Here is a 16,550-nt window from a genome sequence, read left to right on the forward strand (position 1 = left end):
TCCAAAAATTCCCATATCGGTCAGGTCCTAAGTTATACCTCAACATATTCAGACCTTTTTATTTAACAGTTGATATTTTTAACCCTCTCTTTGATTATCATTGTCGAATGGAATGGCCAAGTATACTGGCAAAATTGGAACCTGAAAACTACTGGCGGGACAAAATATCAAAAAAGCCATATATCACAGTCCTGACTCGTGTTATTCAAATGCAAATGCTCTCAGCCAATTTCCCTAACGACTGGACTCCACACAACTGTTCCATTTCAGGCTGTCGCTGAAGGGTTTCTGATATTGTTGCAATGCTACCTACAGGGCATCTGTCTTTTCAAGTGGTCTCGGTTATTAATGTTACAAGTCCTACTTTGAAAACTAGAAAGTAATAACCTCTGAAGCAACAGGAAACAACACTTGTTTTTCAAAAAAAGATCCCTCAGTTGATCCAAAAGGGAGGTTTTTTATGCATATGTGAGCACTTTAGATCCAGGTTTGTTGGACTGAAGTGCACTTAAAGAAGGAAGGCCACTTTGTCAGCCGTCCACATGATGGATGACTCCTGATTAATGATCAGGAAGATCTGGAAATCATGGCACAGGCGACATGAAAGCCTCAGACTCCTCGTCTAGGGGGCCAGGATGTCAGTTTGTGAAACCTCAGCAAACTTCCGATGCTATCACTCGGTCACTTTGTTCTGTTTGGTGTCTGGAATCCAAAACCAACTTTGTACAGATCATTTTGGACCCATGCGGAGAGGCATGCTTTGGAGTAATGGTGCAGCAGCCTCAGTTTGAACCCCCAGATGTTCCCTCTGCTGTATCAAATGAGTCACTCGTGAAACTCTATCCAACTCCCAACATACGTTTTGATGGTAGCATTTGTCGGTTACGTCAATGAGCAGGTTCAGTTTCAGCATGTGTCCAATTTTATCCACACATCTGAACGAGTCTGACTTTGCTGCTTGTCTTTGATTATCAATGTGCTGCCATTGTGGTGATATATTTGGAAACTTTAAGGAGTCCAAGCTGAAAGAAAAACTCACAACTTGGAAGTGAAATCTTTGGAGAAAAATAGGTGGGAAGGGGTGTGACACTGGAGAAAGAAAGCAGATGTTTTGATGGAGACTGAAGGCAGAGAGAGAGAGAAGGGAGAAGCAGAGATAGGAAATGGTTTGGATTTTTGACGGATGGCTCTCAAAGCCGTACGGAAATCCCCCAAACCTCCAAAAAACCTCCCCCACCCCCAACCCAACTACCAACCATTCTGATGAACCTTTGCTTCTTTTCTCATCACACCCTCATCCCATCTCATTATGTCTCTCTTGGTTCTATTTCACTATAAACTCTGTTTTTTGCTCTTGGGAGAAACTCTAGAAACATGACCCTTGGCACCCCGGGTAAATATGAGAAACAGCGGGGCTTTAACGCCCACATTAGCGGCGCTGAAATAGCAATCACACATATACACACTCTCTCTCTCTCTCTCGTACACACGAGTTGAAATATTTCCCTAGCAAGCACATGGCAGCCGTTAGGGGCTCTGGAATTCATAAGCAACACAGACAAGTACGTATTAAATCATGCTGGGGAGAGGTTTAACCTTCAGCTGGAATGCGAGGCCCTGGATAATCCACGGGCTGCACTATAGTGCTGTGGCGACTGCCAATCCACTCCTATACAGTGTATAAGGAAATTGTGCACGCTGTGCATTGTGTAAGCTAGAAGTGACCCGTCTGATAACAGGATTTGGTCTGAAAACATAGCACTCGACTAATCAGGCAAAATGTAAACAAGCCAGTTGCTCGTTGTTCTAATCAAGTGCGTTTAACAAAAGGTACAATCGAGCTGTCTTGAGATGATAAATGAGAGAGGGAGGCAATAATATTATTTCTGCTGCATAAAAATTAGTGCGGCTAACCTGGGGGGTTCTTCAGTACCCACATTGTTAAAACTGTTGAAGTCTCTAACCCTGATGATGTCATCTCCATTTGAGTTTTTGTCTTCAAGAGGAGAAAGTATTAAGACTTGAGCATTTTACCAGGAAAGGGAAAGCTAACAAGGTTGCTTTTTATGGGGATCTACTACTGTTTCACGTATGATTCAGCTTCTTTGGCGCTTATTGAGCATTATTTGGTCTCTGCTGATTCCACTACTTCTATTCCAATGCGTTATCACCATATTCCCAAGTTCAATCCTGTCTCATCCTGGTCAACACATTATCTATAAAAGCAGATATTCAAGTTTTTGATGTCATTCATTTCACTGTAAGTAGCAATGTGCTCACATAGTTGTGATGGTTATTAACTTGTTTTTATTGTGCCCCCTCATTTGTCTGACCTCAGTGGTTCTCAGACTTTTTTTCTGTCATTTCCACTCCAATTTTTGGAATGACACCTGGGATGGCCAATCAAGGGGGCCGTGCCTTGGCCAACCGTGCCCTGGCCACTCCCCTGTCTTGACCCTGTTATGTGTCCAAGCCACCCCTGGGAGTTTTGCCCCATAGTTTGAACCACTGCCTCACTTTGAGTACGATACGTATACATTGCTTTTTTATCTTAGTGATGCATATTTTTAGCGTGGGTGTTCCTGCTGGGAAACAAACCACATGAAGTCCACCAGTTTCCGTGCAGTGGTCTGCCGAGTTCTGCTTTATCTGGATTCATTTGCCTAATTTAGTCATTTTCCAAACCTTTACTCCCTCATTGGACCAAAATACAGTTGTTTAGCTTTAACGTAGCAGCACAGGAACAAGACTTTTTAAAAGGGTTTACATGGGGACTTGTTGGGTGATAGAGTGCACTCCGCCCTTAGCTGCTGCAGAAAGGGAGTTGCGTGTCATTATGAGCAGGGGGAGTCAGCAGATACCACGTCCAACAGGAAGCACCCGATCCCAATGTGAAGTGGTTTATATCTACACCCATGTGTTGTCACGACTTCCCCAAACACAGATCCAACACGACTTCCCTTAGATACACTCGAGGCGTGACAGGAGGATGTGGTCAGAGGCTTTACTTTATGGGACACTTGAAAGTAGATGCAGTTAGCTTACACAGCAAACCGGAGGGTTAAGAATATCAAAAGAGTGGCGTTTGAGAGATGGAGAAGTTCCGGACTCAATCCCAGATGGGTTTGTCACAGTTAACAGCCACGTAAATGTTTAGGTCTTGAAAGCTTGACGTTATCTGAAGTTTGCTGAAGCAGTAAATGCCACCCATCCCGAACTAACAGACATAAAAATGACATAACACTGTTGAACTTTGCTTTGCAACATGCGTAAAAAAATAAATACTCATTCCACAACCTTTTGGCATGGTTATCTGACATCCAAGGTCATAGTCCTGGTGCAAGCGAGTGTAGGCCACTTCCTGCAGCTTGGCCCTCTCCAGCTCCGACAGACTCTGGATGGCGACTGGCGTCAGACGTACGCTCCGCCCCGACATGCTGCTCCATGTGAAGTCACCCTGGGGTGGGAAAAAAGTAACAAACAAACTATAAGACGAGAATGTGCAAGTTTTTATGTAACCTGTTTCTGCTGCTTTCCATCTAAAAAAGAGATCATGAGTTCACAAAAATGTTTAGCTCATTAGTTGCTAAAAGCCTTGCTGATTTAGCAACTAATGCTGACAGGACATGGCACTAGGAAGCCACCATACCACTGTTTTTTTAGCTTTCCATATGGAAGCAATGCTGAGGAAAGCCCAAATTATGAAGCAAGAAAACATTTTTCACATCTAAAACCTGCAGAGTAGGGTTATAATTCTGTCCTTTTTTTGTTTCCACTATTACAGCCTATAATAAGGATGAGGAAAATACAAGATTAGGAGGCAGAGTAAGGGCAAAGAGTTGGCGTTTGCTTTCTTTAAATAATAAAGACAGTATGGAAAAAGCTTTTTTTTAACATGATGGTAATCAACGATGAGCTTGGGGGTAGATTGTATTCAATAAAATGTAGAACCAGTAATCACAATCATAAAAATTACCGAACTAATATGACAAGCTGGAAATCTACAAGTTTGCATTCATAACGGAACATATGTACATATTCATCCAAACCAAATGTTGCGAAATCAAATACCATACTTGGGGAGATAAACTGAGATATTGCATGTGTGTAGGAAAAAGTTTGGTCCTTCTCTTAAGAGCAGTTGAGGACATGGCAAGGCCTCAAACTGATGGATTTGCAATATGTTCTCTGCGCACATTAAACAGCATTAAGAGCGCAGAGCATATGTGGAGGAGGAGATGTAGTTACGATAGGGTATAGAACGCGCTCATTTTTCATCCCCAGGCAGGTTAACATTGCAGCTTTTGGCTTCATCTCTGATCAAGGTGGAATAGATTGAAGTGAATTCAAATGAATTGCCTGAGACCGCTTTGAACACTCGAGTCATCTGAATCACTCGTCATGCATTCCTTTCCCCGTCTACTGCGAGAGAGGAGGTCAGAAAGAGGGAGAGGTTAAGACGGAGGGGAAAAAAGAAAAGCGAGGAGACACTGCTGCAATTTATCTAATGCCTTATCCAGACTGAGGGCTTACAAGTCTACTCTAATGTGTCTGTGTTCATGAGCTCTTGATTTTGTTCGGCTGCAAGCGGAGCAAAATCGTTTTGCGTCAGTTTTTATCTTGAAGAAATAAAATTCCATCCTGTTGACCTTTTGGAATGATGTTTACTCGTCGAGTCTTGTGGGGAAACAGATTTCTCTGAGCAACTCATTTAACACTGCAACCCAACAAACTGCCCTATGCATCAAAATGTGAATCTTTAGGTGTTCCTCTGGGTACACATGTTGGCTTTGTGTAGTTTAGTGTTTTGATGAGGTGTAAGGTTGTTTGAAAAGCGGAAAAAAAGGCCACTTGGTTGTCGTTTGGGGGAAATCAATGACCATACTGTACTGTATCATATTGTCCTGTATGGTAAAAAACAAACATGAATTTGCCTGCTAGCCCTCTTGTTAAAAGCCCCCCTCTCGGTGTAGTGAAGCAACAGAGCTGTCATTCAGCCATGGGAGGGAAACAAGATGTGGACAGAGGCAACCTGTAGAGCCCTCTGAGATTGTGTGCAGACCAGCATGTAACTAGTCCAGTGGGAAGAAGTTGCATGTTGCCCCCCCCCCCCTTTAGTAGAGCACAGCTGTGTGTGTTTTATTTTGTACGCGCGCACTTGTGTATGCCATTCCTTATCGCTGGCCGAGGAAGCCCTTTTCCCTACTGCTTGACCTCACTCGCAGCGTGAAGGGGCACACTCGCAAATGCACATGTACATACACACATGCCGCAAAAAGAAAAGACAAACAGTTGGAAAAGTTAAATTGGAGGCCTCTGCTCGGTCAGGCTGGTTCTGCCCCGTGGGGTTCTGAAGGGGATGGATGAGCTTCAGTTCTTAAGTGTCAAACTACGAAAACCCCTGGAATGCTGACAGAAGAGGGTAAGACGAAGACTAATTCCTGATGCCACTGCTGGAGTCTGGCCACAATGAGCTGAAAGCCGATGTGACCTACAGTGACTCTATTCAAATTTACAAACCGAGACGTTCCAGAGCCAACCTGCATGGTTTAACTTTTGACAAAGTAGCCTCTTGTTAAGCGATTCTTTTCTTGCCCTGGCTGCAACCATTAAGTTATCCTTTATATATATTCCTTTCACAAGCACTGTTTGTTTGCTTTTTAGCATGATCGTGCATTCAGATAGTAACATAGCATACTTAAGCTGGCTACAAACGACTATTTTCAAACCTTAACCGATTGTGAAAAACTGTGAGACCAAAGACTTAATGACAGTGTTGATCTCTTTTTAATAGAGCTTTGGAGACGGATTATGATCGTCTTTAAGAAGATGTTTTGTATTGGGAAGAGGAAGTCATCTGTTGGACAGACTCGTATCTGTTTTCTTTTACAAACATTAGAGACAAAGATGGCATTGTGACATCTTACACCAAAACAAGTCATGAGAAAAACATTGGTATCTCTATTAGGGCCCGACCGATATTGGATTTTTTGGGGCCGGTACCGATATCAATATTAGAGAGGAATAAACCTGATACCGATATATCGGCCGATATCTATCTTTGATCTGTAGAGATAGATTTAGATTTACACATGTATTGCATTCATCCTCAAATGCTGATATCGGCCGATATTATCGGCTGGCCGATTTATCAGTCGGCTTTTGGCAATGGTTACTTTAAACACGGTATCAGCCCTGATTTTCACAATCACTGCATCTCAAGTAATTACCCTTGGTAGTGGCTCTCTGGCTAGCTGTTTGGCTAACAATGCAGATCAATTCTGTGCCCTACAACTGTTGCATTTTTCTGCTCTTGACACAGTCTGATTGATAAAACAGCAGGCTGCAGTACAAGGGGCAAATCCCCAATGAGTACTCATTTCATTTTGAACATATTAAGGCTGCGGCTCTCTCCAAACTGCTTGTTAGAATCAGACTCAGAGTGAGTTTTATTGTCAGGGGACTTTGCATATAATTGGAATTAGTTTGGTTCTGGTAGATAAGGCCAAAGAAAAGAATGGTTGGGAAAATACTTGCTTAAAGTAGTCAAATTTAAGTCACTTGAGTCTAAAAATAACTAAACAAGCACACTCATCACATGTTGTGTTTTTTCCCCAACTTTCCCACATGTCACTATAAACTCAAAATTCCCACAAAAATGCCAAGGTCACAACTTGGAGTCCAGGGTTTTCTTTTCGATAAAGCAAATGTAGTGAACAAAATATGGGGGGAAAAAAAGCTTCAAGTGGACGAAAGAACAAAAGATTAAAGCTTTAAATAAACACTTTACTGATTAGAGCAACTGATGTTGGATCCAATTTGGCCGTGATTCATTTCAAATCAATGGCCAACTTTACATGGCCAGACATCCAAACCCTGGCCGGCAGCAGAAGCTAACACACAATCTGCTTGGCAAAGTGAAAAGTCTGTTTGAGTTCTTGATAAGAAAACTATCCTGGCCAGTAAGAATTCTAAAGTTGTCACTTTTATGAAGGTCGAACATTAATGCTAAATTCTTTGCCCATATTAGTGGTGTAAATACTTATGTTTGGGATAACCATTACCAAGCCCCATCATATTTTTATCTATCCCAGTGTTCCCCCTACCATTATATTGGGGGGGGCAGTTTTTAAGATTTATTTTTGGGCTTTTTGTGCCTTTATTGTAGGGATAGGATAGTGGATAGAGTCAGAAATCAGGGAAAGAAGTCATTTAAGGATACCTTTCCGATAGAAAAGGACAGCTGCCATTAAAAGTAACACATGAACACCAAGATTCCTTCAAGTGTTTGTGTCGTCGGGTCGCCGTGTCGGCATGTCGGAATGTCAGCTTGTCCCCACCCCCCCAACGCTGTAAACCTAGGGGAAAGACTGTATCCCATCAACTTAAACAGGATCACATGTTACAAGGCCACAAATTCACAAATGTATTCCTGCTCCTCATCTCACCAACGTCAAGCTACCGTAACAAAGAATGCCTTCGAAAAAAAAATGCAACCAAAGCATCCATAACTTCAGCTCCCAGTATGACGCGGACGCTTAGTGAGATGTAACACTGTTTGCATAGCCTGTAAAGAGACAAATCTCGCCATGCAAGCGAGTGTCACAAATCTTTCAACTGCTAATGTTTGTCTCCAAAATATAAACCCGGTTGCTAAGCCTCAACACGACCGCCATCATCCGTTTTTTCCTCTTTTATTTATTAGAACTCTCAATCCCCCCACCCATGATGTTTGCTGGAATGGCCGAGCAGTTCTTAATCAGATAATCTGGAGTTTAACAAATGGTATTTTCCGCCACTTTGCTTCACTTAATCGAATTAAGCACGGGCAGAGATAAATCAGGATAAATAAGGAATATGCTGTGCAGGATATAAACAGACGAAGAATGCAAGGCGTGATTTAAGTGTGCAATTCACCAAAGACAAACAACAGCTTGGTGAAAAGTTCACTTGAACTCCCTTTAGAATTTTGCTCATATACTAGTTGCCTGCATTTATCACCTGGTTTTATAAACTTATGTAATTTTTCTTAAGTATATTTGCTTGAATTTTACATTAAGTTCAACAATATACAGATATATTCTATATATCAGAACAGAATATCGTGCAATCCTGCTTTCATCTGCGTTAAGTGTGTCTCTAGTCTGTCTACAAACCCCCCATTATGAGAAAAGTCCATCCTCTCCGTCTTTTGCCTGCTCCACTTTTCAGAAAACGGGTGCTCAAACAGACTGTTTGGAGATTTTCCCTTCATGACATCACAAAGGGCAGTAGCCCCTCCCCCAGGTGGGTGACACGCCCCCAGCTAGGTGTGTGTTCTGGCCTCTGAGTCTGCCTTCTCACAGTCAACAATAGGGCGTGGTGCAAGAAAGCCCAAGAAACCCGAGCCCTTCCAGACAGGGGGCGTGGTCAGACACAGCTCATTTACATATTTAAAGGTACAGACACAAAAACAGCCTGTTCTGAGCAGGGCTGAAATAGAGGAGTTTATAGGCATGATCAAATACAGGATCAGAGTGGATTTAGAACAAGACACTTCACAGACATGTTTTGGAGAGTTCTGAGACTTATTTAGACTGGTTGAAAAGGACGATAATATGTGACCTTTAAAGTGTTTACACCACTATGATGCCACAAATATCTAACACACTGAGAAGCAGCTCTGCCTTGATTGGCTGATTTATACTATCCAGTAAGTGTTTTATCCTGATTCTAGTTCATATGTGCCAATCTAATTTTGAAAACCTAAGAGCAGACAGAGCCTCAAACCCCTCTTGGGCGGCCCAGACACCGTGTTGGGAATGTTGGGGATGTCCCAAAACCATTAACCACTAACTACTCTTTTAATAATATGTAGTTTAACAATCGTTGGTGCAGCTCTACTTGTCTTTGTTTGCATTTAAATCACAAGGTGTTAAAATCCATTTATAACATGCACCACTTGTTACACACTATTACAAAGTGGCACATTGTGAACCATTTATTACTTGGTGATTTACAGCTTATGATGCAGATCCCCTTTCAGTTGCTGATAGTGTGTTACACACCAGGTTTACATACTGGTTTTAAATGCTTCACATGGCAGATTGATGGTTCCCAGTGAATGTTTGGCATGTAAAATGTTATGTAAAGCCTCAGACCACAGTTTCTTTTAATTAATCACTGTTTGTGTTACTCTGTGTTCCCATCTGACAGATGTAACACTGGAGCGATTAATCACTGTGCTGACTGGACGAGCACCGTGCGGTTAGATGACTAATGCCCAGTTATGACATACAGTGCACTGCAGCATGTGGTTTCTATTCTATTTCAGACAAAGGGATAAGTGGCGCAAAAAAAAAAAAAACAGCACCTTGGGTGAAAAAATAAGAATATGTCCGTTTCTATGGCAACGCATACACACAAAATAAAAAGATGAAAAAAGGCTGGGGAAGTGAGAGCAAAATTGCCATGGTAACCCACGTTGGACACACACACACACACACAGGCAGAGGCAAACATGCATCAGTGTGATGCCGTCATCACATTTTACGTCAAGCTAATTTGAAAACAGAAATTGCATGTTTTTCACCACAGAAATCGATGCATTAGTCCATCCCACTGTCGGTCATTATTGCCCTTATTGACTATTTCACAGCACCATGCTATTGTGTAGCAGGTAATAAGCTTCAAAGCTATTAATTTCCTGCTCATTAACCCTCTGACCCGCCAGAGACATCAGCGTGGTCGTTATTGGCCTGCAGCGCTGAGACAACACATCGAACAAAACTGTGTCCCCATCCAGTCCTAAAACATGAGTGTACATGAAACAACATCTAACCCCTCCAAGAAATGTATTCACACACACACACACTCGGTGCCTTCGAGTGCTGCTGGAAAGATCCTTATTAAAACCGTGTACAAGAGTAAGCAATCCTCTTTTCAGGAAAAAAAAAAAAAAACCCTGTTAAGCTTTTAATCCACTGGCTTGAGCAATGAACACGGTGGAAATCCTGCGAGACTCCAATCAGATCTGACCCTTAGAAAAAGCTGGATCCGTGTAACACATGCCTAAGCGGAAGGCGGCATAATTGATTCTATTCAGTCTTTGTGATTGAGGTGATACTGTAAGGCAACATTACACAACTTTAAAGCTTTGGTTCGGCAACACAGTCAGTTAATGAGTAAAAGCAATAGAAATGATTGGCGGATCACCAATGACGTAATCATATTGATTGGGAGCGTCCATGCCACTTCTATTTTTACCAACCCTACTAGCATGATAATTCAACTGAGGCCGACTTTTGATTGGTCTTCCAAATGGTCCTTCCAATATCTGTACACATTTTAGACAGATTGACGTCATTTTTGTCTGCATTGCATTCATGTTTCCCAGAGAAAAATCTAAACTCTTATTTGTTTCTCGTACATTTGGCATTGGCAATGAGATGTTTCCACAAGTGTTGGATTGTTTGCTTTCAAGTATGGGCGATACACCCGTCCTGAAATCCTCCTGATAGTCAAGCAGTGTCATCACCTTAAAGCCTTACATTTCCGGTAAATGTCCAGTTCTTTGTTGTCATGGTATTTAGTATTTATTCCGAATGTATACCTTTAGAGATGGACTTAAATCCAACATGGTTCCATATTATCAATTTGTAAATTTCTGTGTTGGGTTGAACCAAGGTCAAGCTTTGGGTTGCAGCAGGAAGAATGCGTTACTGACTTGTAAGACAATAAAGGCAAACATTTTAAAGGCATTTTTGTCAATCCCCACCCCACAGTGTATAACGCATAGACGTAGCCTCGGGGACATCACCCGTTGGTTTATGAAGAGGCTTTTTGAAGCCTGGTGATGGCGGTGGTTTCCATGTTGAAAATGCTGACTCGACCTATCTTTCGATTTTTGGCAACAGGCAAAGAGTTGCTGTAAAAATGGTCAACTGAATAAAGGACCTTATTGGATTTATGGGCTTTTTGGAGCTTGTCTCAATTGGACACTTCTCACATTTCTACCTCATCATTTGGTTTACGATCACATGATATAACCATGTCGCAGACAGATGCAGTTGGTTCGAGGGGTTTAGTCTTGTTGAACCCGGTGACAGGTAGCCACTCAGAGTACTTCTACTTATGCATGTGTTCTCGACAACAAAGATCATGCTGGTTGTTTTTGTATAAACTACAATCAAGGATGACATGTGTGAGGCTATTCCAGGAAGCTGGCAGAGGCCCAGGAAGAGATCACTTGTGGTGGAAACAGACATTAAAGGAACATTGTGAAATTCTTCACATTGTTCTTTTTGGTTTGTTTTCTGCTGGTTTGAAATGACCCTTGCACATAGAACCTGTGCCACGACCGCACTCCAGAAGGAATGCACACGTATTTTTCAACACTTTCTGTGTCTTGTACAGGCTAGCGGCATGCATGCATGTAATGGATTGTTTTCACTGACCTGGAACCTCCTACAGGGTTCACATCTGCTTGTAATTACTGACCACCATCACTCGTCAACCAGCGCTGCTGCTGCTGCTGCTGCTGCTGGTGTGTGTGTGTGTGGTTGTGTTTGTACAAAAAAACGATGAATAAGGCTTCTCCACCTGTTTCGGGTTGTCTCTGACACTGCCTGAGGAGAAAATAACCGCCAAATGAAGGATCCCTGTTATTTACAAAGTTTTGAACTCAATGGGGGAGTAGTTGGAAATCATCAGGGCTTGTCATTGGTTGTAAAATGTGAGGTTATCAACTTAATGTATGGGAGGTCATCCACATGGAGGGTCATGGGAGGAATTCATCTTAGTCATGGTGGTTAATGCGTAAAAAAAACTCATTGCAATGACAAGAAAAGCTCCAAAGTTTATGAAGCTGTGGCAAATCATAAATACTGAAATAAAAAAGGTTTACATTAGGATTGCGTAAGTTGCATACCGTCTCGCCGAGAGGAGGGAAAAGAATCCTGTAATAAAATGCACCTCCACTATTATCCAAATTATGCAACTTCAGTCCACTTCGGTCCTCTTCCAGCGTGCAGAACAGGACGCTCTGTCCCCTCTTTTTTCTTTTTCCTCTCCAAATCACATCTTGACAACAAAAGCTCTGTTTACAGCAGCCTATCGTGGCAGTCATTTATCTTGTTTTAGTAAAAGGGACCAAAACGCAAAAATCTGGCTGAACATCACTGTCAAAACAAAAGAATGTTTTATTTTTCACGCTCCAAATTTCAAGGCCTCTTTTATTCCCTGAAATGTTCCACAACTTCTTCCAACAATGCACAGCTTGAGCTGGTTGAGTCTGTGTTGCATTTTTAAAGTTTGATCATCTGCGACAATATGCAAGCGTTTTTTATCACGTTTTTGTCTTTATTTCTTAAAGGCACAGTGTGTAAATTCAGCCACCAGGGGGCTCTCAATCAATACAATAAGAAAAGATGACGTTGAGGCTTGTGGTGAATCATTGGAGTTCTCTTTTGAATATCGGTGCATAGCTGCGATAAATATTAGCCGATACCGATAGCCACTGGATATGCTAATATCGGCGATATTTTCGGCTGGCCGATAAATCGGTCGGGCTCTAACAGGTTTAGCCATTTTTTTTTAATTAATTATTGTAAACATTGTCATAAAATTCTACATACTGCACCTTTAACACGGCAAGCCAAACATATTCTGCTTTTAAAAATCTGTTTTTTAACTCATTTTATGTACGTTTTTTTTTTTTTTGAAGTAAACATGGAGGATAGAGTGAGCTTGTGTGTCAATAATCAACTCTTTCTGGCACTCATCTCAGGGTTTAAACTTTTCACTATATGTTTTTTTTTTTTCTTTTGCATTTAATGAGGCCTTCCTGGCTCGGTCACAACAATGAGCAACTTGCAGTGTGCGTTCCAAACCCCCCCCCCCCCCCCCCCCAAAACACTGGCAGGCAACTTTCTAAATCCCCGGGGCGGACTTCAAACATTTTTAAAGACAGATTAATACGCAGCCATAATCAGGCCCCCGACCATGGAGACTTAGGCTCTTGCATAATGGGTTACGTAAAGCAAAAGAAAATTAGGTATCAACACTGCGGTTGATAGTAGAGGGAGAGGTTGAGGTAATGTGTGTGTGTGTGTGTGTGTGTGTGTGTGTGTGGGGGGCTCAAAGCGATCTGTGGGTGGCACACAGACCACAGATTACTGCCAAAAATGAGTCCGGGTATCAGCTGTCATTGGCAGTCCTGTTTCATGTCAAATATTTTATACTTCTGTTTTGAACGTCGGCCTTTTTGCAGTTGGACTCAAGTATTTTGTGTGTTTCTGTGCTGGAAGACAAATTGAGAACATCGTCTCTGAGTGGGCGGGCGGGCGGGCGGGCGGGCGGGCCCCCCCCCCCCCCCCCCCCCCACCCCCCCGTATTTGCACTTCTTTTACCCACCTGTTTTATCTGCATGTTTCTTCTTCTTGATTCATAGAGCACCTTACAAACACGGGCGGCTTGATCTATTATCACAAACCACACAGACAAGTGACATCCTCTCAAACACGCGCTCGTCCCTCTGCACACAGTGGCTGTTCCCTCGTGCCTCAAGAGGAAACCTGGGTGAGGCGGAGCCGTGTTTAACATGCTCCTAATTGCTCCTCGCCCTTTCGTTTGACTTGCAAACCACTGATTTGCCTGCAAGGCGTGATGGGAAAACACCGACCAAAATTGCTCGGGCTGGTCCGAGAGCTTCACCATCACTCACTCCCATTGACGTCTTTCTTTACCTCCCTCTTTGGATTTCAAGGCTACGATTTGATAGTTGGGGTTTTCAAAATCACTGTTTCTGTTCTTCCCAGTTTAGTTTTTATGTACATGTTTACGCACCTTTTCTCTATACAATCCCCCACCCCCCACCCACCCCCCATATATGACTCCATATCCTGTCGTCGTCAGCCAAAATGTCGTACCAAAGCATTGCATCTCCCCTTTTTGTTGTTTGCCAAACAAAAAACAAATCCTATAACCAACCTATTCAGCTGTATCAAGTCAGTAAATTCTCCTCCGCCCCCCACCCTCTCTCTCTCTCCTGCAGACTTGACGACTGAGCTAATGAAGCTGGTTAATCATTACTTAATCCCCGAGCTCTCCAAGTGATTGTCGTGGAACACGGCAAAGGGGATGATGTGAGATTGATAAATCGGAAAAAAAAAAAAATGCATCGCTTGCTCCACTTCAGATTGATTACACCCCGATGGCAGTCTCTGCAATCATTCCCCCCCCCCACCACCACCACCACCACTCCTTCACCTGCATGCATGTTTATTTGAAGTTCCTCCAGGCCTCTTTGTGTGTGTGTGTGTGTGTGTTACCGAGTGATTTGAAACTCACTTTAAGGTCACAGCTCAGCGGTAGCCTAACTGCTGCCAAACAGAACAGAGCGGGCGACAACTTGCTGCCTTTCAACCTCCAGAGAGGTGAGCCCGGATTTCAGTCAACAAGCTCCGCCGCAGAGAACACTGACGGGTCACTTCCTGAAGTTTCATTCTAATTTTGATTCGACGTCATGATTATGCATTCAATTTGGAGCAACGTCAGGGTCAAAGGTCGTACCCGAATAATAAAGAGTTTGTGCAGATTGAGATGCTTCGAACGAACTAGACCCCAGGCCTCTCTCTCTCTCACATAGAGAGAGCGGATTGAGCGGTGGTCTGCCGTCGTGAATCTGTGTAAAAGGCTCGACTGATGCCAGGGCGATCGGGCTGAAATTCGGCCCTGAGATCTTTCCTTTTTTTTTTTTTGTTGTGGTCCAACTCCTCGTTCTCATACTCGCCCTCGTGCCACCGTATCTTGGTTCATGTGAACATTTCTGATACTGACCTGGTGGTGAGTAGTCTCTCATTGCTTTTGGCCTTTTTTACCCAAGAAATACCCCCCCCCCCCCCACACACACAAATAATAATAACAATCTGCACGGAAGTGAAAATAGTTGCCTACAATTTTCCTCATCTCGATGGATAAACAAACGAGGAGTTCAGATGATGACTGACCTGGATGTGAAAAAGAATCGCTCTATTCAGTGTGCCTCCATTATCACAAATAGAAATTCAATACAAATACAGTATGTAGTGTAGTGTGTGTGTGTGTGTGTGTGTGTGTGTGTGTGTGTGTGTGTGTGTGTGTGTGTGTGTGTGTGTGTGTGTGTGTGTGTGTGTGTGTGTGTGTGTGTGTGTGTGTGTGCTCTTTATCTGTCAATCAGTCAGAACGGTTGTGTAAGTGGCCCCGCGGGCATTTCTTTCCCATCAAACCCTGCAACAGTCGGAGAGCTCCACCATGTCCACACCGTGAGAACTCAATTACACACACACACACACACACACACATACATGTACATGTACAGGCACATGCTTTTGCAGAAACAACTTCCAGAGAAATAACGCGCGCCTCCATCAATCCTGGAATGTTAGATGGATAGATTTCGGAGAGATTAGAATCGGCGTCTGTGCCAAACGGCCGCAACGCAGCGGAACTCGGACGTAAAAAAAAATAAGAATAACATCGACAAAGCATGGAGGCCTTAGCGTTCTCCCGCGGGAAAGAATGAAGACTCCAGCTATTACAGATTTGATTTAAGGTCAATTCAAACATGATCTCCAGCGGCCTTTTTCCACATCAGAACGTCCAAATGTTTCAGTAACGGGCGAATAAATGTGCATTCAGACGCTCCCATATTGGCAGTTATGTAAGAAACCGTGCCACAGAGCCAGACGACGTTTGTCCCTTTACTTCCTGTTTGTCCTGACAAACACACGACAGCTCTGACAATGGAAAAAAAAACAAGATGAACCCTATTTCCTTTCTTTCCTTTCCTTCTTTTTTAAATGTCTTCCATTTCTTCTCAAGCAACTAATGGTATTAATCTTTCACAAGCTGTTGTCATAGCAACTCCATTTGTTCCTCTTATGACATTTTTTTCCGCTTGTCAAATCCCCCCCCCCCCCCCCCAAAAAAAAAAAAAAAATATTTCCTGACTTAAAACGTCCTTGCAAGTCAATTTAAACAAATGTAAGGAAGTGTGGCTTACAGCTGTCACTTCAGATACGACTGAGTTATTTTTGGGAGCGCCGATAGCCGAGTGCAGGGCCGGAGTTGGCTCCTGGGCCGCCAGCGCTATGTCACGCACACCCATGTACAGAGGCTGTAAGTCCTCATCGCAGCTGCTGTGGGTTTTGAATCTAAACCTTGGCATCCCCCATTCTCTCCTCCCGACGTTTCCTGTCTCTCTTCAGTCAAAAAGGCCCCAAAACAAAAGAACTTCAAAATAAAAGTTTCTTCCCACATTTTCGTTGTCTTTGGATGGAAACACCTTCCTGTGTCAAAGATTAAGTGTTTAAGTGCATTAAGGTAACACCTCCTTCTTTATGTGTCATGGCTGTAAGTGTGTGTGAGATTATAAATTGATCCTATTAGGGAACAGTTAGTTTATTTTTCGCACCAGTAGTCGAGAACACGAGCCGGACGAAAAAGAAATCAGCACATTCTCGTCGTTTTTCCCCTCTCTCTCTGCGTGTCCATTTAACACAGCGGGATCAGAGTAAAGTCTCCATAAGACT

The 16,550-nt window shown here is 42.9% G+C and overlaps 1 protein-coding gene across 3 annotated transcripts in view; it reads right to left on the reverse strand.

The window, feature by feature from the left end:
* Positions 1-16,550, reverse strand: part of LOC132959500 (rho GTPase-activating protein 6-like) — a 72,031-nt gene that overhangs the window by 14,489 nt on the left and 40,992 nt on the right. For all 3 annotated transcript variants that reach the window (XM_061032570.1, XM_061032568.1, XM_061032571.1), the window contains exon 2: positions 3,298-3,457. In XM_061032570.1, the coding sequence (XP_060888553.1) occupies positions 3,298-3,457 (160 nt within the window). The remainder of the gene's footprint in view (positions 1-3,297; positions 3,458-16,550) is intronic.

This window comes from Labrus mixtus, chromosome 24 (genome assembly GCF_963584025.1).
Source record: "Labrus mixtus chromosome 24, fLabMix1.1, whole genome shotgun sequence".
In the NCBI taxonomy this organism is placed as follows: Eukaryota; Metazoa; Chordata; class Actinopteri; order Labriformes; family Labridae; genus Labrus; species Labrus mixtus.